The sequence below is a fragment of the Monocercomonoides exilis genome, assembly GCF_001643675.1.
Source record: "Monocercomonoides exilis strain PA203 chromosome Unknown scaffold69-233226, whole genome shotgun sequence".
NCBI classification, from domain to species: domain Eukaryota; phylum Preaxostyla; order Oxymonadida; family Polymastigidae; genus Monocercomonoides; species Monocercomonoides exilis.
In genome coordinates, this window is record NW_027150614.1 from 61,087 (window position 1) to 86,435 (window position 25,349).

General features: G+C 37.9%; 7 protein-coding genes across 7 annotated transcripts; 2 read left to right on the forward strand and 5 right to left on the reverse strand.

The window, feature by feature from the left end:
• Positions 1-316: 316 nt before the first annotated feature.
• On the forward strand, positions 317-7,180 carry MONOS_6113 (uncharacterized protein; the record flags this gene model as incomplete). Its single annotated transcript, XM_067876319.1, has 1 exon — positions 317-7,180. One exon carries the CDS (start codon positions 317-319, stop codon positions 7,178-7,180), a length of 6,864 nt encoding a protein of 2,287 aa, XP_067718894.1.
• A 264-nt stretch (positions 7,181-7,444) lies between these two features.
• MONOS_6114 (uncharacterized protein) lies at positions 7,445-11,255 on the reverse strand (the record flags this gene model as incomplete). Its single annotated transcript, XM_067876320.1, has 10 exons — positions 7,445-7,845; positions 7,960-8,046; positions 8,159-8,217; positions 8,301-8,615; positions 8,745-9,024; positions 9,199-10,049; positions 10,178-10,293; positions 10,375-10,912; positions 10,969-11,076; positions 11,142-11,255. The coding sequence occupies 10 exons, from the start codon at positions 11,253-11,255 to the stop codon at positions 7,761-7,763; spliced, it is 2,553 nt and encodes an 850-aa protein (XP_067718895.1). The 3' UTR covers positions 7,445-7,760.
• Positions 11,256-11,393: 138 nt separating this feature from the next.
• MONOS_6115 (putative protein of unknown function (DUF4558)) lies at positions 11,394-11,987 on the reverse strand. The gene is made up of 3 exons (XM_067876321.1): positions 11,853-11,987; positions 11,717-11,806; positions 11,394-11,657 (listed from the first exon to the last, which is right to left on the reverse strand). Exons 1-3 carry the CDS (start codon positions 11,974-11,976, stop codon positions 11,539-11,541), a joined length of 333 nt encoding a protein of 110 aa, XP_067718896.1. The 5' UTR covers positions 11,977-11,987; the 3' UTR covers positions 11,394-11,538.
• Positions 11,988-12,013: 26 nt separating this feature from the next.
• On the reverse strand, positions 12,014-13,715 carry MONOS_6116 (putative tubulin epsilon chain). The gene is made up of 6 exons (XM_067876322.1): positions 13,598-13,715; positions 13,392-13,540; positions 13,276-13,346; positions 12,802-13,210; positions 12,431-12,625; positions 12,014-12,325 (listed from the first exon to the last, which is right to left on the reverse strand). Exons 1-6 carry the CDS (start codon positions 13,669-13,671, stop codon positions 12,135-12,137), a joined length of 1,089 nt encoding a protein of 362 aa, XP_067718897.1. The 5' UTR covers positions 13,672-13,715; the 3' UTR covers positions 12,014-12,134.
• A 2,491-nt stretch (positions 13,716-16,206) lies between these two features.
• Positions 16,207-18,544, forward strand: MONOS_6117 (putative t-diRNAhydrouridine synthase). Its single transcript, XM_067876323.1, has 6 exons — positions 16,207-16,369; positions 16,438-16,618; positions 16,669-16,931; positions 17,004-17,107; positions 17,182-17,902; positions 18,040-18,544. The coding sequence occupies exons 1-6, from the start codon at positions 16,212-16,214 to the stop codon at positions 18,227-18,229; spliced, it is 1,617 nt and encodes a 538-aa protein (XP_067718898.1). The 5' UTR covers positions 16,207-16,211; the 3' UTR covers positions 18,230-18,544.
• A 147-nt stretch (positions 18,545-18,691) lies between these two features.
• On the reverse strand, positions 18,692-20,866 carry MONOS_18358 (uncharacterized protein). The gene is made up of 3 exons (XM_067871371.1): positions 20,795-20,866; positions 20,239-20,739; positions 18,692-20,182 (listed from the first exon to the last, which is right to left on the reverse strand). The coding sequence occupies exons 1-3, from the start codon at positions 20,838-20,840 to the stop codon at positions 19,230-19,232; spliced, it is 1,500 nt and encodes a 499-aa protein (XP_067718899.1). The 5' UTR covers positions 20,841-20,866; the 3' UTR covers positions 18,692-19,229.
• A 61-nt stretch (positions 20,867-20,927) lies between these two features.
• On the reverse strand, positions 20,928-25,331 carry MONOS_6118 (putative Ubiquitin-like modifier-activating enzyme 1 E (Uba1E); the record flags this gene model as incomplete). The annotated part of the gene is made up of 6 exons (XM_067876324.1): positions 20,928-24,103; positions 24,218-24,733; positions 24,787-24,924; positions 25,003-25,085; positions 25,137-25,210; positions 25,279-25,331. 6 exons carry the CDS (start codon positions 25,329-25,331, stop codon positions 20,984-20,986), a joined length of 3,984 nt encoding a protein of 1,327 aa, XP_067718900.1. The 3' UTR covers positions 20,928-20,983.
• Between the last annotated feature and the right edge of the window lie 18 nt (positions 25,332-25,349).

Here is a 25,349-nt window from a genome sequence, read left to right on the forward strand (position 1 = left end):
TTTTTTTTGGTTTTGTTTTTGTTTTTGAACAAGGACTGAAAAGTGAGCAATCCTGCTATTAACTTGAATGAAAAAAAACAGGGGGGAAAAATAACAAAATGAACCATGAAATCTGAAAAGATAAAATAAGAAATTGATTCTTGTTGAAGAAGGAAGACGCAAGAAAGAGAGTTTGTGGAAAAGAAATTTGAAATATTTTTATTATATAATTTTTTATTTCGAATCTGATAAAATAGGGGTCTGTGATCTTGGATCCATTGAAAATTTTAGTGATTCGAAATTTGAACTGCTGTGAAGGAGTGCAATTGATTGAGAAATGATATTATTTCTGGAGTTGGGGGTGCTGGCCATGCTTTGTAGGGTTTGTGAAGAAACGAGAGGAAAGAGAGTGCAAATGAAAGATTTTCAGGAAGAAGAAGAAGAAGAAGAGAGGCTGATGATGCAAACAAGCTTGTTCACAAATTTGATTGGAGATGGAAAGCGGGAAGAAGGAAAGAGCGAGAATGCACATGAAAATCACGAGATGAGAGATGTGATGCGGAGCAGAATCTCCACAAGGTTTGATTGTTGCAACAGCTCGTTAGTGATAAGATCTGCAGAGCTGGGGAGCAGGGAAGGATTCGAATGGATAGGGAGGTTGAACGGATCAGTGCTGGAGGTTGTTGGGTGCGAGATTGCGATTGGAAGCGGAGATGAAAGATTGTTTTGGTGCGAAGACAGCAGGGTTGTGCTGGAGATGACAGTGAAAATGAGAGAAGAGAAAGGAATTTGGAGAGGCGGTGTTGTGGAGGGATTTGGAAGAGGCAACGAGATGAAGCTGAAGGAAAGCAGATTTGAGTGTTTGAGGGCAGAGGGAGGGATGGTTTTGGCAAGAGGGAGTCTGAAAGAGATTATCGTGGAGAACTGCCTGTTCAAGAACGTATCAGGAAGAATCAGTGGAGACAGAGTGGATGACAAAAGCGATGGAGCAGATAACGGAGTCAGGAAGAACAGTGCTGAAAGGATTGGAGTTGCTTCGACAATATTTGAGAGGGTGGAAAATGGAGACAGCGGGATGCTTTATGATGGGTGTCACACACAAGAATGCTATTTTGTGATGAACACATCGTTTGAGAGGTGCGAACAAAATGTGAACTCGACGAGGCAAGAGAACTCAACAGGAGATGTGATTCTTGAAGACTCGATTTTCACAGTGCACACAACTGGGAATTATGGAGGGGCAGTGTGCATCAGAGGGAATGCCACACTTTCAATTTTGCGAACAACATTCAGAAATTGTTCATTAGAATCCATATCAGGAGAAACTCGTGGAGGTGCAGTGTATGCAACTGGAACGGGTTTCATAAACATGGTAAATAGTTCTGTTATTAGCTGCTCTGTTGAAGAAAATGGTTCTTGTTATTGTGCAGGTATTGCAATGGAATCAAAGAATCAAGGTAACATTCATATTGTACAATCGATTTTTGAAGAAAACACTGGAAGACACTTTTCTGGAATTTTGGCAAAAACCATTAGCGACATATTGTTCATTGGATTTTGCATATTTCTCAACAATTGCGCCAACCCAAGATACGGAGGGTGCATTGGAATTTGGGACACAACATCAATAAATCAAACTATTTCCAATTGCTTTTTTTCAAAAAACACCGCACACTACTATGGAGGAGCAATCATGTTTGGAGGAAATAAAGATATCGTGAAGCCAGTAAAACTCAGATTTTTGCTATTTGAAAACAATACATGCACATTGGGTAATGGAAATGATATGGCTTTCCGAACAGATCATGAGACATTGTACTCCGCAAATGATTTTGCCACATGCAGCTCCACGAGTGCTGAACCAAGGGTGTGGAATTGCTTCACCCCGAATGAATGGGAATGTCCAACATATGAGAGTAGGCCAAACTGGATATCGAACGCCATAAGAGGGGAGATAAATGTGAATCCAATAAAGGAAGACCAGATTCACTGTGGGACAATGGAAGATGAGTGCAAGACAATAGGGTATGGGGTGACGAAGTGGAATCCAGAGCTGAAACAGAAGATATCGCTGAGCAGAAGCACTTTTGCAGAGCGAGGGATTGGGGTGGAAGATAGGATGATTGTGATTGAGGTGAAGGGGAGCGGAGAAAGACCGATAATACGATGGGCAGCAGCAGGGGATGCGCTTGTCTGGATCACATGCGGATCAATTGAAGCGGACTCGATTGTGTTTGTGATGGATGGAGGGGCATCTGGAGAGGGGTCGCTGATGAGTGTGAGGGAAGCAGGAGGGAGGGCACGGTTGGTGAGGTGCTGTGTGAGGAGTGAAGCAGCAGGAGTGTTTTGCAGAAGATCGATGTTTGTTGTTGAAAACGGGGTGTGTGAGATTGAAGACAGCGAGATAGAGGGGATACAGATGGAAGACTGTGCGCTGCTTGAATCGAGATATCCGGGAGAGCTGAGGATTGCTGGGGGAAGCATAAGGAACATTGTGCGAAGCAGAGGAAATGGAGCAGTGATGAGCAAAACGCTGAGGGAAGGAGAGACTGTGATTGTGTGTAACACCACAGTGAAGGGGTGCAGGTGCAGCAGTGGGAATGGGGGCGGAGTGTATGTGGGGGTTGTGGAAGGGAGTGTGGCAGTTTTTGGGGGAAGTAGCGTGAGCACGAAAATTGAGGGTTGCAAGGCAGAAGAAGGAAGCGGCAGCGGGAGCAGCGGAAGAGGAAGGGGCGGAGGGCTGTATGTGGAGATGAGGAATGCGGAAGACGATGTTCGGATGGAGAATGTGGAACTTGTGGGGAACGAAGCGAAAAGCGGGAAGATGATGTTTATCTGCTCTGCAGATCTGAAGGAGAGCTGTGTGAAGAAGTTTGGGTTTCTTCGGGGAGGAGGATGGGGATGGGAGGATTATGCGGGGATAGGAGACAGAGAGTGGAGGTCACTGGTGATTCCGTTGAAAGTGTATTTTGAGGAGGTTGGGGAGACTGTGCATGCGAGCAGAGGAGGGGCTGATCACGAAAACTGTGGGTTTGAGTATTTCACATGCCGAACACTGAAGTATTCGCTTGAGCGGCAAGGGGGTGAGACGCACAAAGTGGAGGTGCACGAGTTGGTGGAAGTGAGCGAGCAGGTGGAGATGACATCGGGAAGCTATGAGGTGACTGGAGACGAAGGGCTGACTGTGCTGTCAGTGGTGGACAATGCAGCAAGGAGAGAAGGAGAAGGAGAAGGAGAAGGGGTGTTTTGTGTGTGGAAGAGCACGGTGCTGAAGAGAGTGAAGATGTGGATTCCGGCGATTCTATCAGGAAGAGGAGCATTGATTGAGGTGAGGGGAGGGAGCTTGAGTGTTTTGGAGTGTGCGATTGATCTGAAAGCTTCGGGGGTTGTTGTGAGGTTTTCGCTGGTGAAAGTGACATGCGGGAGTGTGGTTTGGCCGTCGCTGAGACTGGAGTCTGTGCACTTCGACAGGGATGGGGTGTTAATTGCAGCTGGAAGCGAGGCATCAATTGTGCTGGAGGATGCAGAACTGAGGAACGTGTCGAGGGTGTCTGGGGATGGGCTGATTGAAGGATCAGATGGGTCGAGGGTGGAGTTGCAGAATGTGGGGATGACAGGATGCAACGAGAAATCAGGGTCAATGATTGTGGTGAAGAGTGGAAGCAGACTGGAGATGAACAATTCGAATGTGGACGAATGTGAACTAAGAGATGGGGCAGTTGTTCAAGTTGTGGATGGTGATGCTGGAAACGGTGATGAGGGAAGTGTGGTTGAAATGGAAAATTCGACGTTTTTGTTTGTGTCAGGGCAAGGGAACAGGCCAAGCATTATTGAGTGTAAGTGCGATGGCGGGATTTGTGTGAATGTGAGCGGGTGCGTGTTTGAGTCGTGCAAATCGTCGGAAAGCGAGAAAGGAGGGGTTGTGTATTTCTCATTGAACGAAGGGGGGTGGCTGCGGATGAGCGAATCGACAATAAAGCAGGGTGGATGTTCTGCAGAGAGAGGAAAGGGAGGAGGGCTATATCTGCACTCTGAAGTGACAGGGGAGCTGGACTTTGAGCTGCGGAACATGAAATTTCATGAAAATGTTGCAGCATCAGGGAGGGATGTGTTTGTGGAGTGCTTAAGTATCGAGAACCAGATCAACGAGACACAGTTCCGGTTGGATCTGCGGGAAAGTGTGTATGTGCGTCAAAACGGGATGTGTGGGATGGACAGGACACAGCACACAGTGAAGCCAATTGATCTGATGGACGTCATCACGATATTCCAGTCAGATACGATTGTGGTATCAAGCATAAAAGAGAAAGGAGGAAAAAACGAGAAATTATGTGGAACGCCTCAAGTTCCATGCCGATCGATCGACTATGGAATTTTGCATGTGTCAAAGGATTATATAAGCCTTATATTTGTTGAGGAAGAAAGTGTGATCGAAAGGGAGTGCGATTTTGTGGAGATGATGGTTCTGTCGAGCGGAGGCGGTATGGCGCAGATAATTGTGAAGGGAATTGAAGAGCAGAGAAGGGAAGGGGTTATTGCGACACAGAGGAGTGTTGAAGTGACAGGGTTGGGGTTTGTGTTTGCAGAAGGAGCAGAATGGGGCCATGCAAGGCTGATTGAAGTGCAGAGCGGGATGCTCAGGATACAGCTGTGTTCATTCAGCACGATGCAAAATGGGGAGGAGGAAAATGGGAAGGCGAGAATTGGGTTCTCGCTGATATGGATTGGAGGCGGTGGCTGTGCTGTGTCAAGCGTTCAGGTTGCAGGTCTCAGATTCTTGGAAACAGTGAAGGGAGTGATTGAGGCATCAGGGTCGGAGCAAGAGACGAGCGTGAACAATGTGAGCGTGGCGGATATTAGCGTGGAAGATGGGAGCATCATTTGCTCTGGAGCAAAGCTGTTGCAGCGAATTGGACTGTGCAGCTTTGCAAACATCACACGCCTCTCTGGAGGAGCATCGTGCATATTGCTAAGAGCTGGGGAAGGGAAAGAGATGGGAGAAATTGTGAACTGCACATTCCGAAGATGCACATCACTCTCAGCAAGAGGGAGCGGAGTGAAGGTTTTGTGTGCTTCGAGCATTGCATTTGACAGCTGTACGTTTGATGGATGTGGATTGTTCGAGAAGACAAACTGGGAGGGAGCGGAGGAAGGGATATGCTTTTGGAATGGATCGGTTGTTGAGATGGAGAATTGCAGCAGCCGGATGAAAGACACAGTGATTGCAAACAGCAGCTGTGGAGGGGCTGGGGTGGATGGTGGGGATGTGAGGATTGAGATGGGGATGTTTGAGAACAACAATGGGACAGTGGAGAAGTACAGATCCATCCGGCGGAATGTGGTGTGCAGCGGTTTGGGAAAGGTTAATGTTGTGAGCCTGAAAGGAGGGGATGGGGCAAAGGAGAACAGCTCGCTGTGGATTCTGAGTGAAGGGTGCACACTGGAAGGGATTGCAGGGGAAAGGGGATGGGCACTGTTTGTGCCAGTTGTGGAGGAGGCGCATATGAGGGAAGCAGAGGAGGAGCTGGAGGTGAGGTTTGTGGGGAGACTGCTAATTCCGTGCAATCTTTCATTTGGGGTGAGCGTATGGGATGGGAACGCAGAAGCAGTGGAGCGGCATGAGTTTGTGGAATCTGACTATGTGTCAGAGGAGGAGGTGTGCAGCAGAATAGGAGCATCAGCAGCTCGAGGAGCGGCAGAGACAGCAGAGGTGAGGGTGAGGATTGAGTTTGGAGATGCAGCCAGGCGGCAGGGCACGAAATGGTTTGTTGTGAAGAACAGAACAGAAGCACAGGTGAATGGAAACGAAAAACTTGTTGAAGGAGGAAACAAAGAAAAATCATCGTGGGCATTAATAATTGCAGTCACATTTGTTGTTCTGTTCTTGATTGTTTTGTTAATTGCAGTTGCTTTTATTGTTCGATGGAGAAAGCAAAAGAGAAGAACAGAAGAACTGGAGGAGATTGTGGAAGATACAGTGAGGAAGGATCCGAAGCTGGTTGAGATGATGACGATGGAGATGTCTCCCGAGGAACAATGGAAGAGAGCAGAGAGAGATGCAGAGAAGAAGAGCGAAGAGAGGATCAAGAAGAGAATATATGATACGAATATGCAACATTCTGAATCATCTGAGCATTTGTTAAGTGAGAGTGGCTCCACCGAATACATACTTGGGAGAGATTCAGACAAGATTCCGGAGTGGGCACTGGAGAAGGTTGAAGAAGAAGAGATTCAGAAGCGAACACCATCACCATCCATCTCATCCACTTCAACAGCAGACACTTCGGACACAGATTCAACATTTGTTCGATCAGAGAGTCTGTGCCCAACCACCTCGTCAATGTCGAATCTGGTGGATGGAATGGCATGCTCGTCGCCGCATGAGAAGCTGATAGCGGATCTTCGTGACTCGCTATTCATGCTTCTGCATGGGAAGAATGAGAAGAAGGAGATGGCGATTGGTTCATTGAAGGAGCGGGAGATGACAGCTGCACAGATCCTGTTCTGGGTGGTGAATGGAGCGCTGCACTCTTTCAATGAGATGGAAAACCCGCTTCAGTCATTGGCGAATCTGAGTCCTCACATTGTGCTGTTCTCTGAGCAGATGGTGATTGTCATAGCGCTTCACTCTGACTGCTCTGATGAGTCGGATTCGGACTCCTCATCCATTGCTTCATCATGCACGATTGCCACATCATCCTCTGATGTTTCATTGATGAGTGAGCGATTCGTAGACTTACCGCCACCCTCATCGGCATTTGAGGATGATGAAGGCTGCAGAGACGAATACAAGCGATGGAAGGCGCCGGAGCTGATGGGGAAGAAAAAGATGAGAGCGACAAAGGAGTCAGTTGTGTTTTCTGTGGGGATGATGTTGTGGGAATGCCTGACTCTGAAGATCCCGTTTGGAGACTATTCTGCAGAAGCAGCCGGGCAGAAAATTGTGAATGGGGAGAGGCCGAAACCCGAGAAAGCAGGGAGTGAGGAATATGGAGAAATGATAAAAGCATGCTTGTCTGCATCGCCATCGGAGAGGTGGGGCTTGATGACTTTGAAGCGAGAATTCTTCAGTCGGTTTCCCGCAGGAGCTGTGTTTGTCACAGCATCAGACGCCATCGATTTTGAAGCAGGGAGCGATGATGGAGGCAGCGAGGCTGCGACTCGACAGAGCAGAAGCTGGAGTGGATACAGCAATAGATGAAAAGGAGGAAGCAGAGAAAGAAGATGATTAGCACAACTGCCTTGAAACAACAGCTGGGATGGATGAACGGATATGGAGCGTTGGATACGATGCTTCACTATTGACGGATCACTCGATGAATTTAACGAGTATTCCGATGAGTAAGGGAATTTTTTCTCGTGTTAGCTTTGGATAATATTTTTTTAGTGGTAAAAGTGATTTTTTAATTTTTTTTTTCAGAAAGTCACAAATAAAAAATAAAGAATCGTTACATTACTCATTAAGCATAAAATTTTTAATTCATATTCAATGAGCGCGAATGAACAAAGAGAAAAATTGTGCAAACAAAATATAGGTTCAAATAAATCTCGTATCATTTAAATATCAAAAACATAAAAGACAATAAACACAAAAACTGTAATTTCAAACTATCAACTTTGAAATTATAAAAATGAATTATGTTCAAACTATTTCTTAAATGATTCAAAAGGTGAATAAAAACTAACAGGACAAAATGCAGCATTTCATTCAAAACATTGGTAATTTTTGTGAATATAAGCTATCCTGAAAAATAGAAATTCCATTGAATTCAAATGCATTTTTAATCAGCAGGAAGAACAGAATGGAATAGATAATCATCCATCAATTGAGATGAATTTGGAGAAGTTGAAAATAGATAAGAAGTACTGTTGGCGGTTTAATGACGAAGATGAGAGAAAAAAGTAAAAACAGATGAACGAATAACAAGAATGAAAAATTCAATGTAAAAAATTATTTGAACAAAGGATTTAAAGTCATACTTAGTCCAACACAAGCGTATTGTTCCATTGTTCAATCCAATTGCGATGCAAGGCCAGAGCCGATGAGTTGATGTGGATAAAGCAGGCCTGAATATTAAACAAACGACAGCATGTTTTGTGTGATTTGAAAAATAACAAGTTCAATTATAATTATTAGAATAAATTATCTTAATCGTTAATAAAAAAAGGAAAAACAAACGGAACGCTGACAGCAGTTATTGAAATGCTCTTTTCTAGCACTTCATGTGCTATTGGTTGCTAAAGTTACGAGAAATATAATTTGAGACAAAATATTTTTTTATTTTTTTCAAGATTCATACAAGAATAAAGAAAAAACAAACAAGATCACTCTTTGCCAAATCCCAAATAGAAACGATGCAAGGGCAATGGACTGTAAAAAATTGAGACGAGACCCAAGGCGAAAAGAAGGAGGAAAACGGAGGAATCGGAGAGACGCCTTTCTGTACCCATGTTGTGAGTGGATAGGGCTGTGATGATGAAGACGATGTGTTGAAAAGGCTGATTGATCCATCTGCATAAGATGCGAGAAGGATTGAAGGGAAGTAGGGAGAACAATTCAGTGACAGAACAGATGCCCCGTGTGGTGACAATGTTGTTGATGGAGCGGATGAAAGCGAAGTAACTGATGTTGGTGGCTGTGCAATAGAAATGACAAAAAAATAAAAATATTTAGTTTTTAAGCAATTATAATTTCATTCATTCAAATTTCAAAAAATCAGAAAAGAATTTAATAAATGAAAATGTGTGCAATTATCACTTCATACATAAAATATTTGTGGGTACTGAGGCCTTCCAGCACGTGTCATTCTTCTGATAAAGCCGTTTGAAAACCCAACAAAGAACTGATTATCATCACCAATGTTCTGAGTAACACATGTCACAATTCCAGAGTCTTCAACATTTTTCTCAGAAAGAATAGCACTTGATGAAATGTGCGAAGATGTCGCAGACGAAAGAGAATTTGTGGAAGATGAAATGTGTGATACAGGAATTAACGACACCAATGAGCCACCATTTAGCCCAAGATCGGTGTCAGAACCAGACCTGGAAAAAAGAAAAAGCGAAAAAGAAATTTTTTTGATTATGAATAATAACAATAACAACAAATTGTTTTTTATTTTGATTAGAATTTGAAAAGATAACATCATTAGAAAAATGAGAACAGACAGTAGGTTAATCATTTAAGAGGTGGTATAAAAAATAATGTTTAAATCACACCAGAAAGATAATGCCCTCTCATCAGCCGAGTTCGCTTTGAAGGGAGCACCAGTGTCTCTGTCAAAAGAGACTTTCGATAGCTGCACAAGAAATGCATCGACTGTTGCTGAAGCGCTGCTGCGTGAGGCAAGTGCAGAGGAAGCAGACGTTGTGGTGTTCGACATCGAAGATGCAGCAGAAAGCGTAGAAAGCGACGCCTCATTCATCAGCCAAACCTTCCCGTTGCCAAGCTCGTCCACACTGCAGAACTGAAATGGAGCATTGACAGCTGACTGTGTCTGAGCAGCAGAAGAAGAGGAAGAAGAAGAAGATGATGATGATGATGATGATGGTGAACGAGAAGACGATGAATTGTCCAGTGTGGGAAGAAGAGAAGGTGAAATGAATGCGAAGAGAGAAGACGATGAAGATAGAAATGAAGTGTGATTTCCCTTTGGGCCAGACTCCATCGATGTAGTAGTAAAAGACGGCCACTGAGTCAAAACATAAAAATCTTGAGTGGCGATAGCCTGAGGTTGAGCTAAGCCCGGTGCAGGCGAACCAGATGCAGCATTCTGCTTCAGCACAGCAGACGGTGTTTTGGCTTCATCGATTGCTGTGAATGTTGTGTGGAAGTGTGTCGATATGGTCTCTCTCAAATCCCACACGCACAGAGAGCCTGTGACCAGAGTGGCGACAACAACAAGAGGGTTGAGCGGAGACACGGCCACAGACGAAACAACGCCAGGGACAAGGAGAATGCGAAACGGAACACGCTGTGACAATTCATTCTTTTGGGTCACAGAATATGGAGTCTGACGAGGATTTAGTTGATTCAGGCTCCACACAAGAATAAACCCATTTTCAACATCCTTATTTTCATGTTACAAGCAAAGCGAAATATCCAAGCATTTCATAGTATTACAAAAAATAATGAAATAAAGTCAAGCAAAATTCAAAATTATATAATGTCAATGTAACGTTTCTGCATATTGCACACTTCATTTGTCAGAGGAGAAGGAAGTGGTGGAAATGATGATGGACTGCGCTTTGCATAAGATCGAGGTGAGTACGCAGCGACAAGATACTGCGGCTCAGAAGGAGCGAAGGTCAACGCTATAAAAATAGCAGCAACAATAATAAACATGTTTTATTGATATTAGCATTTGAAAATTTCATGAATACTTTATATCATACCATTCACGGTTCTTCCATTTGTCAGATTAGACCACTTTAGAATAATTGTTCTGGCAAACATTTTCGCTGCTTCTGTAGGAGTGCTTGCAGCGTGTAGTGCATTTTTTGGCTTTGAATCTGCCTCAACAGAAAGGCCTTTTTCTTTCCTTTCTTTTTCAATTTTGGCTTTCCAAGCTTTTTCTTCCTTCATTTGAGATTCTTGAAGCGCAACCAGAACATTTTCGTTTAATACAGATTCCATAACAATTGATGCACTTCTCAGAAATCGTAAAAATCTCGGGATTTCTTGTGTGTTAAGTGAGCTCTCATCGCTCTGTTGCTGTCCTGTTGATGTTGGAGAAGTCAACGCATTGGGAAGTTGCGATGAATCGGGTATTTTTGAGGATTTGGAAGAAGATGCAGATGCTTCTTTTTGAGAGCGATATTGATCCCAAATTGCAATACCTGTATCTGGTGCTTGCATTCCTTGGTCAATTGTTTGTACTGGTGCAGTTTGGACTTCTGATGTTCTCTGTTGCTCCGAACTTTGGATGGCTTTCTATTAAATTTCAAAGTTTATGAAAACTTGAATATCAAATACAAAATGAAAAAAACATCTTTAAATTTGCTTCCAGTCGCTTGTTGATATCGCAAAAGAGCTGCTGAATCACTTGGGGTCATGTCTAACAAAAAAATAGTCGAATCCATTGAGGTTATTTTTTCCTTTATGTTTTTTATATGTGAAAATAATTTTTGCAACTGAATAATTTAATTGATTTATAGCACACAATTGCAGCTTCTATTGGGGATTTTGTCCTAACGCCTGCTGAAGATATTTTATGTTGCGTTGAAATTTGCTTTGAAACGGCTTTTGCAGGCCGCTTAGTCAAAGGTTTTGACATTTTTAACAAAATGCAAAAAAACAGATATTTTAATGGGAGAAAAAACATTTTCAAAATTGTGACATTCAAGAAGTGAACAACTTTCTTTTGTTATTTATTTAACAAAGAATAATCTCGAATCTGAATAAGTTATGAATATAAAATTTAATGTGAATTTTTTTTAGAAAAGCAAATATTTAAGTTACAATCTTATCAAAAATAAATTCAACTTTTCAATAATTGATAAAGCTTTAAAATTATAAATTGAAAAAAATAAATTTATGTGAAGTGTCTAAAAAATTGTTCAGATTGGAGCTTTCCATATATAAAGTCCCATTTCCTTCAATTTACGATCCCATTCTGCCCTTTCAGCATCATACAGTTCTTGCATCTTCTGCTTCCTGACTTGTAGCACAAGTTGTTCTTGGAAAAAATAAAGCATTATTTGTTTTTTTAAAAAGAAAGAATAGGAAACTGCAAACTTGCAACTTTCAATTCAGAATCTGCTCCTTCAGCAACCCTTTTAGCTTCTCTTGACTTGATTTTATTTGTAATATTTTTCTCCCATCCAGCTTAAAAGAAATGCAATTTAAAATACATTTTCAAAAAAAATCGTACCAAAATTGGATATTGTTTGGTTTTCCTTAACAATGCGATCAGCTTCTTCGTATTTAGCGCGCTCAACGATCAGTTTTTGAACATGCGAAGGTAGAGTTCGGTGAACGGTTGGAAGGATTGACATAATAATATATTATATAAATGATCAGTACAAAAAATGATTTCTCAAATTATTACAGAATTATTTATAAAAAATAAAAATATTTCATTAAAACAAAATTTTTGAAATGATGTTATTCAAAGTATTAGTGGTAAAGATGTTCAAATTTTTCTTGACTTAATTCAAGTTTTCATCAATTTTCCTTCAAGCTGCTTTGCAATCATAGCTGTATCGAGCAAGTCGCTCCATACTTTCTCCACAGTATATCCTTCTGGAAGAGCTTCTACGGCAAGACCTAACGAAGGACAGTAAACTGGAGGACGATCTCTTTGAAGCGAGGAGTCAGCATAATATTGAGAAATAACATCAAGAGCTGCATCAAAATACAATGTCGCATTGCAGCAATCGCAGAAATTGCAATAAAAAAAACAGTTAAAAGTATAACTGTATCCAAATTTCTCATGCAAAGAATTCAAACCTTCTTCTTTTTCCATCACAAAATCTTCTTCTCTGCGCTTTATTGGAATTTTTGAAGTGGGCTTATCTGCATCATCAATAATGTAATCGATTCCAAATATTGGCCTCTCAAAATATAACTTACGAAGCTGCTGAATTTCCATTGTTAGCGAGGCAAGGCGTTCCTGTGGTTCAACACGAAATCCCATTGTATGCCCTTTTATGAGTTATTCAAATAAATGATATATAAAAATAAACATAAATAATATTACGAATAAAGTTAAAGGCAATAAAATGCAATATATTTCGTTGATATTTTAAAAAGTTAAGTTAACGTATTTTTTCAAAAATAACAAGCACAAAGATTGAGATTGAATGTTTCATGAAACATACCACCAGAGTATTTTGTGGCCTGGATGGCCAAAGATAATCCAACTTTGCTCTGTTTGGTATTTACATCTTCCATCTGTAGATAAGGGATTGAAACATTGAAATTTGGCATGGCATTTGCGTGCCATACAACGCGTATGTTAGTAGTATGAATAGTTCCAATGTTTCCAGCTGAGCTTGATACATTCCATACTCCAGGTACTTTTGATATTATCTTTTCGTGTTTTAAAAGTTTTAATTCATCATCCTTAATAACTGTCCCTCTCAATCTAACATCTCTGTAAGTTCTTGATGTTTCATAAGCCCGAACTACAGTTTGAGCTGTTGAAAAAAGTCTTGGTGAGTCAACTCCATAATTTGTGAAGATAAATTCAAATTTATTACTTTCATATTTGGTGACAACATATAAGGACTTGTTATAAAAAAATAATATTGTCATTCAGCAATAATTTGAGGAATATTTTTCGAAATGCAAACTTGAGTTGCTCCTTTAAGAACAGAGTCAGCCGTTCGAATGTACATATCCTTTACGCAATCATGTCCTATTGCTAAAAAAAATTTTTTTTAGGATAACAAAAAGTTGGAAAGCAAACATAAATTTAGCGAGGGGTCATTTTGGCAAAACCAAATAATTCTGAGATTTGTGACTTTCAAGCCACCTTTTTCACCATTATTACCTTTTGTATCCTCCACTTGCGGGATGAAATCGATTTCTTCCTCTCCATTTATGCATTTTAGTTGCCTTTTTTTCAAAATACGCAAATTTTCATAAAAATCAAAATAGAAAATAATTTCAAACGATGCAGGTATGTCAAATCTTATTTCACGATCAAATTGAATGAAATCTTCTTCTTTCATAAAATGAAGCGGCATTTTTTATTGCTCCACAATACAGCTTTCTTTGCTGTTTATTAAAATGATCGAATATATTATTTTTGTCATTTGAATAAAAATTTTTTTTCTGAACGTAGATTTCTTTTCTTATGAAGATAATTAATGATAATAATTCTTGATAATATCTTTTTTTTTCATGATTTTATATTTTTCAACCAATTTTACAAAAAATAACATATGTTCGAAATTTTCAATAAAGTGTGGAAATAGATGAATTATAATTCGAAGAAGAATTTTTTAATTTCAAATTTATTATGACATTATTTTATTTCATTTTCATGATAATAACTTTCAGATAACAAAATGTAGTGATTTATTTTCGACAAATAATTATTTTTGAATCAATATTGAAATAAAAAAACAAAAAGATTTTATCAAGATTTGGGGAAAAATGCGTTCTTTTATACTTTTTTGCACAAAGCATGGAAAATAATACAGATAGAAGAAATTGATTTTTTCGTTATTTCCAACAGTGAATGAAAATGGGTGATTATTACTGAATTCAGAATTTTTCAGTGATAATTTTTTGTTTGAAATTTTGTTTCGATTGTCTATGAATGAACACTGATCAAAGATAATGTTAATGTCTAATATCTCTTTCAATCTTTTTTGATCTCAATAATTTGTTTGTATTACAATTGCGAAACATTGAACATCAAAAAATTATTTTTTTGCAGGTGACGAAACACTTTTGAAAATAATCTCCTATCTGAAAACTGTTAGGATTTCAAAATTCATAACCCATTTATAAAAACTAACATGTATGTGTGTGGTGCATAATTCTTTCATTTATGAGATAAACAACAATTTGTTCCAAATAATTTCCACAACCTTTTCATGAGAAAACTTTCATTCTCGTGTTAAAAAATCATTGGAAATATTTCATAATTGAGGATTAAATTAAAAGTGCAGAATAGAACAAAATTCACGAAGCAAAAATTATCGTCCCATGTCTGAAATTTTGAAATACAAAATGTGCACAAAACTCCGGACATCGCACAAAAAATCGGGCAAGATCGATATCTCAATAACTTAAAGAGGAAAAATTCTGATAATTTTTTTCTAAATATATATCATTTGTACAAACTCGTTGGAAATATAAAACATTCAAAACTTCCTCGTTTATGGTCAGAAAAAAAATTATTATTCAAATGGGTGATTATTTTTGAAATCATATCCTTTTTCGGGGAATGGGATTTTTTAATTTTTTCTGTCATTGGAAAGAATTTTTGAATTCAGATTCTAAATTCATCCCAATTGTTTCATAAACCAATGTCTTTGCAGAAATAAAGATGATGACTTCTTCAATAAGTCATTTCATTTTTCAGTGTTCATTTTTGAATGTTCAATGAAAATTTTCGATTCAAAAATTTAGAAAGAAAAATTATGACATCAAAAATAATCACACAAATCAAAGAGAAACTCAAAACCCTATTTTTCTTTGATTAGAATTTAATATTTTTCTGAGTACAATTGAGATAATTTTGGTAGTTTTGTTTATCAAATTAGTTTGTATTAATGGGGTATATGGGTGATTATTTTTGCAATCATAACTTTTTTCGTGGTGTTGATTTTTCAAAGGTTGTTTGTCATTCAATAGAGATTATGTATTTTTTTTGAAAATTCCATCAAAACCATATTGAACATAAATGTTAAAGCTTAAACAAAAATGAAAATAATTTTTATTTGATTTTTCAATTTTTAGTATATTGTTGTTAATATTTTTGAAAAATTTTCGAACCGAATTTTTTGAAAGAAAAAATATAATTTCAAAAATAATCACACATGTTTTGAGGAAAGTGAACAGATTTTTTCTTCTGACAGTTATTGAGAAATCGATCTTGCCCGGTTTTTTGTGCGACGTCCGGAATTTTATGCACATTTTATTAGTTCCTTTTGGAACCTTTTCTGGTAAAAATGAGAAATAAAATTATTTTTCTTAATTTCATTCCAATTTACCAGATTTCACCTTCATGAAAATAATAACGTTTCCAATTTTTTGTTTCCATGACGGTGAATTTTGGTGAATTGGAATGAAATTTTGTAAAATAAATTCATTTCTCATTTTTTTCATAAAAATAAAACAAAAAGAACTTTTCAAAAATATTTCACAAACTTGAATAGTATTTTAAAATTCGAAATAAAATAATTTTTAGCGTATTCGTTTTGATAATAAATGAAATTTCCATTATTATATAAATATTTTAAATAAATAACTTATTTGAAAAAAATCGAAAAATTATTATGAGCGAAAAAAGAATGGAAAAAATATATCAGTTTTATATTATAAATGAAAAATTTCTCGTTTTGAAAGCCCTTGTAGCATAGTGGCAGTGCGTATGCCTCGTAAGCATAAGGTCGAGGGTTCAATTCCCTCCAGGGGCTGATTTTTTGAAAAAAATCCTTTTTGTTTTTTTTAAAATTTTTGAATCTTTTATTTTCCTGATATGAAGAAAAATTAATGAGAAGTTGTTTGCTTTGAAATCGAACTACCATTATTTTTTTAATATTGACAAAGAATGATCCCAAGAGAAAAGAGAGGCAAACTTGAAGGTTACGATTTTTGGAATGCAATAGGCAAGCCGCGAACAGTTCTTGCTCCTATGGTGGATGTTTCAGATCTTCCATATCGGCTTCTATGCTTGAAACATGGAACAGAACTGTGTTATTCGCCAATGTTTGTATTTTTTATTATTTTTAATTTTTCTACAAATCCTTTAAATTTGTTTGTGCTATTTTATTCAGGTTTAATGTTAATACCTTTCTTTCAAGTGTTCCCTATCGAAAGGAATGCATGCTTACATGTGAAGAAGATAAGCCACTTTTCATTCAATTGGCCGGAGATGATCCGTGTAAAATGCTTGAAGTTGCAAAAATGGTTGAAAAGCAATGCGATGCAATTGATATTAATTTTGGTTGTCCTCAAGTTTGCTTTCACATTTTTTTTTCAAAAAATATTAATTCCTTTGATTCAAGAATATTGCGAAACGTGGGCACTATGGAGCATATTTACAGGACGAATGGGATCTTATGCGTTCTTTAGTATCAACATTGCATGATCATCTTACAATTCCAGTTACTGCAAAGTATCGAAAGCAAAAGGATACTCAACGAACTATTAAGCTGGGAGAAATGCTTGTTGATGCAGGAGCACAGGTTATTTGTCTGCATGGAAGAGTTCGTGAACAACGAGGCGTTCTTTCTGGTCACGCAGACTGGGATGAGATCAAAATTGTGAGGTATATTGCTATAAAATGTTACCAAAAGAACAATTAAGAAATAAATAATTATTATTTAACTCCTATATTCAGGGAATATATACATGTTCCTTTTATTGCCAATGGTGCCATTTATTCTATGAGGGATGCACTTTTATGCTTGCGACATACAAAAGCAGATGCTGTGATGAGTGGAGGTATGCTTATTATTATAAAAGGAATAATTATTTTTTCAATAAACATAAAATTTTCATTTGTTGGACAATATCAGTTGGACTAAGAAATGATCCGCTTACTTTCTCTTCGTTGGATTACACTCCAGAACGGCCTTCGTACGCAATGGACTATCCGAAAGGGTGGGAAAATTGCGACTCTTTTACGGATAAAGGGGATATTCCTCATTCTTTCCATTCATCTTCTTTTTCAATGTCATCATCATCATCATCATCAACATCATCAACACTTTCTTCTTCTTCTTCATCTACTTCAGAGATTTCATCACCGATATCTTCAATCACCCACTTCAATTCCACAGATCCTTCAGCTTCTCCCATCGCAACCTCATCTTCTAATCCTTCTTCCTCGCCACACACACTTCCTCTTTCCCTATTTCGCGAGCCTCTCATTCCGCTCGAGCGAACTCCTCTTTCCGAAGCCATCTCTGCCTCGTTTGCATCAACAGGCACAAATTCACTGGCCCCTCTTTTTGCTGTGTTCGCAGCCGACAAGCAGATTGCAGCTGAAGACTGGAACCCCTTCGAAGGCCTGTCGTCTGTTACAAAGACTGACTGCGCTGAGTCAACCGCTTGTGGCTCTTCTTCCACGGCGGGGTCTTCTGATCCGGAGGCTCCTTCACTCACACTCGATTCCATTGCAGTGCCTCCGGTCTCTGCTCTGATGGCAGCCTCTTTCGAGTTCCTGTCGCTCTGCCAATCGTTCCACACCACTCTCGCCTTTGCTCGCGATAGAGTGCTCAGAATGCATCTTTCTCAGTATGATTATTTTTTGGTTTTGCCTCTTTTTTTTGTTTTAATTGAGGAATATTCGATGAATGTTGATGCTATTTTGACTTCAATTTTTCCCCCTTCCCCTCCGTCTCATTTCTTTGTTCATTCGATTCCATTTGCAGATTATCAATCCATTACGACATCCGCGACCGTCTTCCATTTGCGCCTACGATTTCTGGGGTGGCAATGCTGATTCAGATCCTCAACAAGCGCATCTCCGAAGGCCTGGTTCCGAAGCCGGCGCCCCCGCGTGTGCGGACTGAAGACATGAAGGAAGAAGAGCTGCTCGATGGAGTGAGCCTTTTTGGCTGAAGAATCAGCATTCTTTTTGTATTTTGTTGTCGACTTCTTTGCAGATGAATCGAGTTTCGTTCAACTCCTTTCCTGCTCTTTCAATGGAATTTTAGAGAAAGATTAAGTTGAAATTCTGCTTTTGGATTTGTCTCCTTCATTGCGTTATTGTTCAACATGAGGAGTAATAAAGCAAATACTTTCAAATGCATTATGAAAGAAGCTTGAAATCATTCATATTTTTAACCAAATTTATCTGTTTCATTTATCATTATAATTTTTGTCAATTCATCGATTACAAAATTTATATTGAACTTAAACAAGGATCAAATATCAATTTTTCTATTTTCTTGTTCAAAATGGAAAACGGATGAAAAATAGAGTTAAACGATGTAGTTCTCCATCTTCAATAAGTGGGAGTTGCAAAAAAGTACAATGATTGGAGTTTGATTGAACAAACGCGTTTGTTGAAGTCATGAAATGAAAAAACAAAGACAAAAATCGAAATAGCCTGCTTAAAACCAAATATCCCTTTCGGAAAGTCAACTTTCTCGCTTTTTTTAAAAGAAAAGGATAAGCAACATGAACATAAACATAGCGCAATTTCTATGAAATATAAGCAGGTTAAATTCAAAAAAAGGTTGTAACTTGATAAGTCAATTGTAAAGTAATAACCTAAAATATAAACTAAAACTCTGTACACAAATACAGTAGCATTATCCATCAATGAAGAACAAAGAATTCTGCATATTTTTTGTTGCAAACTTTTAAATGCATAAGCTTTTTCCCTCGAACACACAACATCAAAAACTGAAAACAAAATTATGTGCATCTCCCAATGACATAATTGAAATTGAAAATTTCACATAAAAGTTAAAATTACTATGTCAGAAACACAAGGAAAAACAACTTTAAAAATACTTGAAGTCAAATGTTGGAAATGATAAATATTCAATTTCACCAAAGTTACAGAAAGGAACAATTTCTCATATTTAATTGCACCACAACAAAAAATAACTTTCTAATCTAAATTGAAAAAAATAGTCCTGCATTTTAGAATTCGTGCAGCACATCTGGGAATATCGTTGAAAGGATAGCTGTGATGCATCAGGGCAATAAATACATCAGAAAAACCGTCATTTTCCAATAATTCCACAAATTCTTTACAACTCCAAAGTTCCGTAGATCTTTCTGTCACAGGTTCATATTCTGGCATTGAAGAAATTGAAGAGGCATTTGCAGATGCAGAAGATGGCTCAGCAGAAACCTTTTCAGATTCAGCTGTCACTTTCCGATAAACGCGAAGTTGACACACTTCAATTCCCCGCAACGCATTATAAATGGCTGTGTCATTCTCCTCTCTAAACTCCATCACAACATTCAGGATGCTACCAAACAGATAATCGCAGTTAACTTTGCCAACAACATCATCAGAAGAGTAGCCAATACATACATTCACCGAACGCACAAACCAGATGAGAAGCGATACACGCTCCTCAGAAAAAGCGCAAATACATCTGTGAAGCAGAGAATGAATGGATGGCCTTGACAAAAAAGAGTGAATTTGAATCTTTACAGCATCCAGAATGGTATAAATGAGATAGAAATATTGAATTATAACTGAGTCTGTTGCCAGTTCTGCTTCTTCCGGAAGCTCGCCTGTTTGAGTCATTGGAGCTTCTTTCGAATTGTCTGCTTTCCCCTGAAGTTTGCGAATTGATTTCGCAGATAAACTGTTTTTTCCATTTTCCTTCTCCTTTAAGATAATTTCTAATTCACGTTCAATCAGCCTCATCGCTCCAACCCTTTCCAATGACTCTGCCGCCAGTTTATTATCGACAAATGACACTTTTGCCAAAACACGCAAACTCATACACAAAGATATATGAGTCAGATTGCGATATTGATTGTGATGATTCAGAATACGCTCCATTGCTTTTTGGATAGTATCTGTATTAAATATATTTCTGTTTGCTATTGTTTAAGTAGATTAGTCACTTATTTTGTAGCATCGAAAAAACGATTCAAACCTCTTACACATCTATGATTCAGAGCAAGAAGAGCATTTTCAACTCGTTGAGAGATTTCCTTTGATGAATCAAAAAGTGAAGCTTCTTTAAGAAGAATAGGTAATGCTATTTCACTTAGTTCATTTTTGCATGTCCTGTGAAATGGTTGAAGAAGTGCAAACGCGACAACAATGTCGTTATAGTTTGATGGAGGAGATGAAAAGTTCGACAAAATAAAAATTTCCAAAAACGGTCGTAACTCCGAAATGAAAACGCAATCCTGAACACCAGATTTCCAATTTACAGATTTTCTTCCGATTGTTTTTAAAATAGATGTAACTTCCTGGACGTTTTGTTCAGTTGAAATGCATTTTATTGCAACTTCCGAAAGAAGTGCAACAAATTCATTTTTAAATAATTTTTTGAATTCTTCTTTGGGCAATTCTTGAATTGAAACTTCAAATTGCGTTAGTACTTTCTTTTGCTCTTCACTTTCTAATAAAGTCAATTTTCGAAGTAATGCTAATGTTCATGGCTAAATTATTGCGAAATTATTCTATACACAAATTTGACACACATTGAGGATGTGCAATACAACTATCGCTTCTTCTGTCATCCTCCATTATCACTTTGAAATGAATTAAAAAAATATATTGGGCAGAGATAGAAAAACATCCAAATTGAAGTTTAAAGATGACAAAGGATACGTTATGATTGATCTATTATTTTTTTAATAAAAAAAGAATAGAAATAGTTTCGTTGAAAATTATGAACCACGTTTCGTAAAATGAACAAGAATTAATGGAAGAGAATCAATAATTTCAGATGGAATGCTTCGCTTTGTTGCTGTGCAAGTGAATAAAACAGAAAACTCATAATCATTCTTCAAATGAAAGTTCCATTTATCGTCTTCATTCACATCATCTATGATATCAAAAAGACTTTTTGAAAGTGCAGTGCTTTTCATATCTTCTTCCCAAATATCAAAATACTCGATTTTATTTCCTGTTGCCAAAATTGATAGAATGCAATCAAATTCATTCTCAATGTAGTTCTTCACGTCGCCGAGTGACTGATGTGATGAGTTCAAACAAACGTCCTGAATATTCCAACAACTCACTCTCAATGAAGAATCCAGCTGTGTTGGAGGTTCTGGAATTGAATAGCCATAAATGCATCGGGCCTGATTCACGTACCACACTCTGAAGCAACAGCGAGCTTGAAGTCTTTCCTCTTCGTTCATTTGTTGCAGAATTTTGGATAATTCAAAAGAAAACTTACAGTCTGCGACTGATTCGACATTTTCCTCATCATCTTCATTTATACTCATTCTATTGTTCATATCATCAGTTGAAAGCTCATTCTTTGTTCTGAATTGCATTTGTTCCAAGCATTTGTCAAAAACGAAGCTTGCTAATGAAAAAAGCTCCACAGAAGCGAGTGACGAGACAAGGGCAGTGGTTGTGCAGACAGCAGGTGTTATGCGCCTGGCAATCATCTTTGTATGCAGCCGAGAAATGTTTTGGATGGAATAATTAGTTGCTCTCAAAGATGAGCACGAATAGATAAAGTCAATATGAAGCTTGTCATCATCATCTTTTTCAGACGGTGCTGGAATAAGAATATTTGAAAAGATGCGCGAATCCATCGAACCAAGTGAATGTTGTGGGGATACAGAAGAACCTTCAACTTTCAATTGATTTTCTTTAAAAGCTAAAATGCATTCTGATAATAATCCCAACTCTTCTTCAACATGTTTCTCTCTGAAAACTGTTGAAATTTGTGTTTCATCTTTTGATCTGTTCAAAACTTCCATTATTTTTCCCCAATTCCAGTTGCCTTCCCAATCCACATCTTCTCCAAAGTACAATTTCTTTTCTTGATCAAACATATTATCTTCATCACATTTCTTTTGATTGAATAATTTTTCATCAATTTTTCCACGTTGACAATCCAAGTCATTTTTTTCATGTTTTTGAAAGTGATTGAAAGGAATGCCTAAGCATTTGGCCTTTAGTAATGCAGTTGTAATCAAAAACTGGAGATGGAGTTTGTTTTCTGAGTCAAATTCGATTGGAACAGGAACAAAACGAGTGCCTCCCCAAAATAACTTTCCTGTTTCGGAGTCGATTTCATCCAGCGGATGACGCTGAAGAAGCCGCTGTATCTGGTCATGGAACAACTCCTTAAACAAGCACATCGACTGAACTAAACAGTCGTCAAACGACAAAGAAAAAGGCGAAGGTGGATGAAGAGAAAGAATTTCTGCAGCAGAATATGGGTGTAGATCAGACAATAATTTTAGAAGTTTCAATTTTCTTTGGATTTCGAATTCATTCGATGTATCTGCATCTGACGCTAATTGCATATGAAAGTCAGAACTTGAGGAGGATCCTATTTCCGCTGAAGGAGTTGCACTGTCAGTTGAAGAATTGGCTTGCTTGGGTCTGTCTGCTATTCGCTTTGTGTTTTCACAGAACTGGCGAATAAGCAAAATATTATCATAAAACTGTTCCTTAAACACTGAACGTGCATATTGAATTGTGTGCTGAATGAGATATGGATGCTCCTGTAGTGTGCAGATTGGAATTGCACTTTCAGATTCCTCTGCTTCATTCATTGTCAGAACTTCCAAATTATCTTCATCAGTCACAACATTATATCCTGTTTTTGAACCATCTTCAAGTTCTTCTTGTTTGTTTCCTTCCTTCTGTTTGCTTTTTCTACCTTCTCCTCTTCTTTTCCTGACATTTCTGCTTCTTCCATGTGAACTGTATGGAGCTGTCACCCACGGAACAACCGTTTGTGTTGTTCCTTCTGTTCCCAAAGTTCCGCAATCAATCATCGCAACTCGATGCACCACGCAACAAGAACTCACAAATTCTCTTCCTTCGTAATTATCCAATGTTGTGAAACAGATGTCAACATTCTTCCAAAACAAGGCATTAAATATGTCTGCTGTTTCAGATCCAACGCGAAGCTGGTATGTCTGCAGTGCAATTGATGGATTTATTGACAGAATAGATTGTGCAGCTACAATTGCCTTTGACTTATGAAGATCTTTCTCTCTAAACAGAAACTGCCTGCTTAAATTTGAGCGTTCGATGCCATCCATGTCTGTCATAATCACTTTTCCTTTCTTCAAAGTCTGCGACAGTAAATCTTTTGATTCTTTATTCATCTCTTCCATCTCGGCTGCTTCACCTAACAGTTCTTTTCCGTCTTTAACTTCATCAAAAGTGTTCTCATTTGCCTCTGGAAAAGGACAGCCAACGCCCATCAATGCAAGCTGCTTCAGCACTTCTCCTCCAGTTGCACCACATCCAACAACAAAAACAGACAGAGATGACAGAATTCTTTGAAAAGTGCGTCCAAACACAGCAATCTGACCGTCATAGCGGCAGTTCAGAGGAAGAAACTCAGATTTTGGCAGCGAAATAAGAAAGTCACTTAAAGAAGAAGAATTTGAAGTTCTCCCTTCACATGTTGGAAGTGCATTATCTATTTCTATTTTTACCATCTGCTTTAACCTCTCATAACTCTGAGAATGCTCCAGAAACAGCCACTGCGTCAGAGGAGTTCCATTGCCAGTCAACGCTTTTACGACTTCTTCGGCAGCCACTGCACCCACGGCAGAGGAAACAGGCGAAAGCTGACCATTCAATGAGTGAATGAATAATGCCACAGTGTCTGAATCATATGAATTAATGCTGTAATTTCGTTGAAAAACTTCTTTTTGATCATCCAATGTGCTATTCTCAGAAGATGAGAGATAAACTGGTTCTGAAGATGACGTTGAAGAAGATTGTGGATATGAATTCTCAATTTTGTATCCTCTCTTTATTAAAATTGGCTTGCTCGTCTTGACTTCAGCCTTTGATGCAATCTGTTTGTTTGACGAATTCATAGAATTCAATGTGGAAGTAATTGAGAATGAAGCTAAATTAGAAGTCGATATATTTAAAGAATGAAATGAGGCAGATTTGCAGGTAGCGCAAACATCTGTACCACCATGAACGATATCTTCTTTTTCTTCATCAGAAATCGAAGAACAGAATGTTGTTTCGAAGATGGTTTTTGATAGCAGCTTAATTTCATTCAAATCTTCTTCATTCAGAATTTGCATCCTTCTTTTGCTCATCTCATGTGACCCATCACTTGCTAAATTGCATGCTTCTTCAAGTTCGCAGGCATCTTCAATTCTCTCATTCTTTCTCACTCTTTTCCTCACAAGCACATCATCAACTGCTCTAAATGCTGAAAAAAGTGTTGGAGATCTTCCAAAATTATGACTTTTATCAAAGCACGTAATCGTTGGCTGCTTTAATTCTTCTTTTAGCGAGCGATGATGCTTAAAAATTGTTGTGCTATCTTTCTGGAATTGAGCTCTTACATCAACAAATATCTTTGAAAAGAGGCCAAATGAACAACAGTAGATAAAATCAATATTAATTTCCCTACATAGCTCATTCAACTTAACTGCCTCAATTTCTGTTGCTTCACAAAGTATGAAGCACTGAACAAATTTTAAAATTATTTTTCATGAAAAACAATTTGATGATTTCAAACTGATGATTGACTTAGAAGTTCTTTTGAAATAATTCTTTCTTGAATAAAAGATATCTGTGATTGCTCACCAAGTTCTAAAAATTTGTGAAAGCATGATGCAGCTCTATTCTTACCGATATCAGATTCCTCAAGAAAACACTTTTGGATAAAATAAAAAAAAAGTTGCAATTAAAGCATTTAAATCACAAATATGCGTTTAAAATAATAAGAAAATACATTACTTGACAAATCCGCCCAGGTTACAACTTCTGAATCATGAAGCTGGACATTACCAATCCCAGACAATATAAGATTCTTTGCTATATATTAATATAAAGTGATAAATCATCTAACAAATAAAGATCAAATACCAACTTCTGCTCCACATCCAGATAAACCTGAAATGACTACTTTACACTCACCAAGTTTTTGAAGAGAATTCTCTCTTTTTGAAAAACATGATTCACGTTTATATAAAAAAATTTCCTCGTTAATAATACAATGTAAATATACCCATATACGTACAACTGTCTTTCATGTCTTTGATAATCTTGATATGTGCTCATTTTTTAAAAATTTTTCAT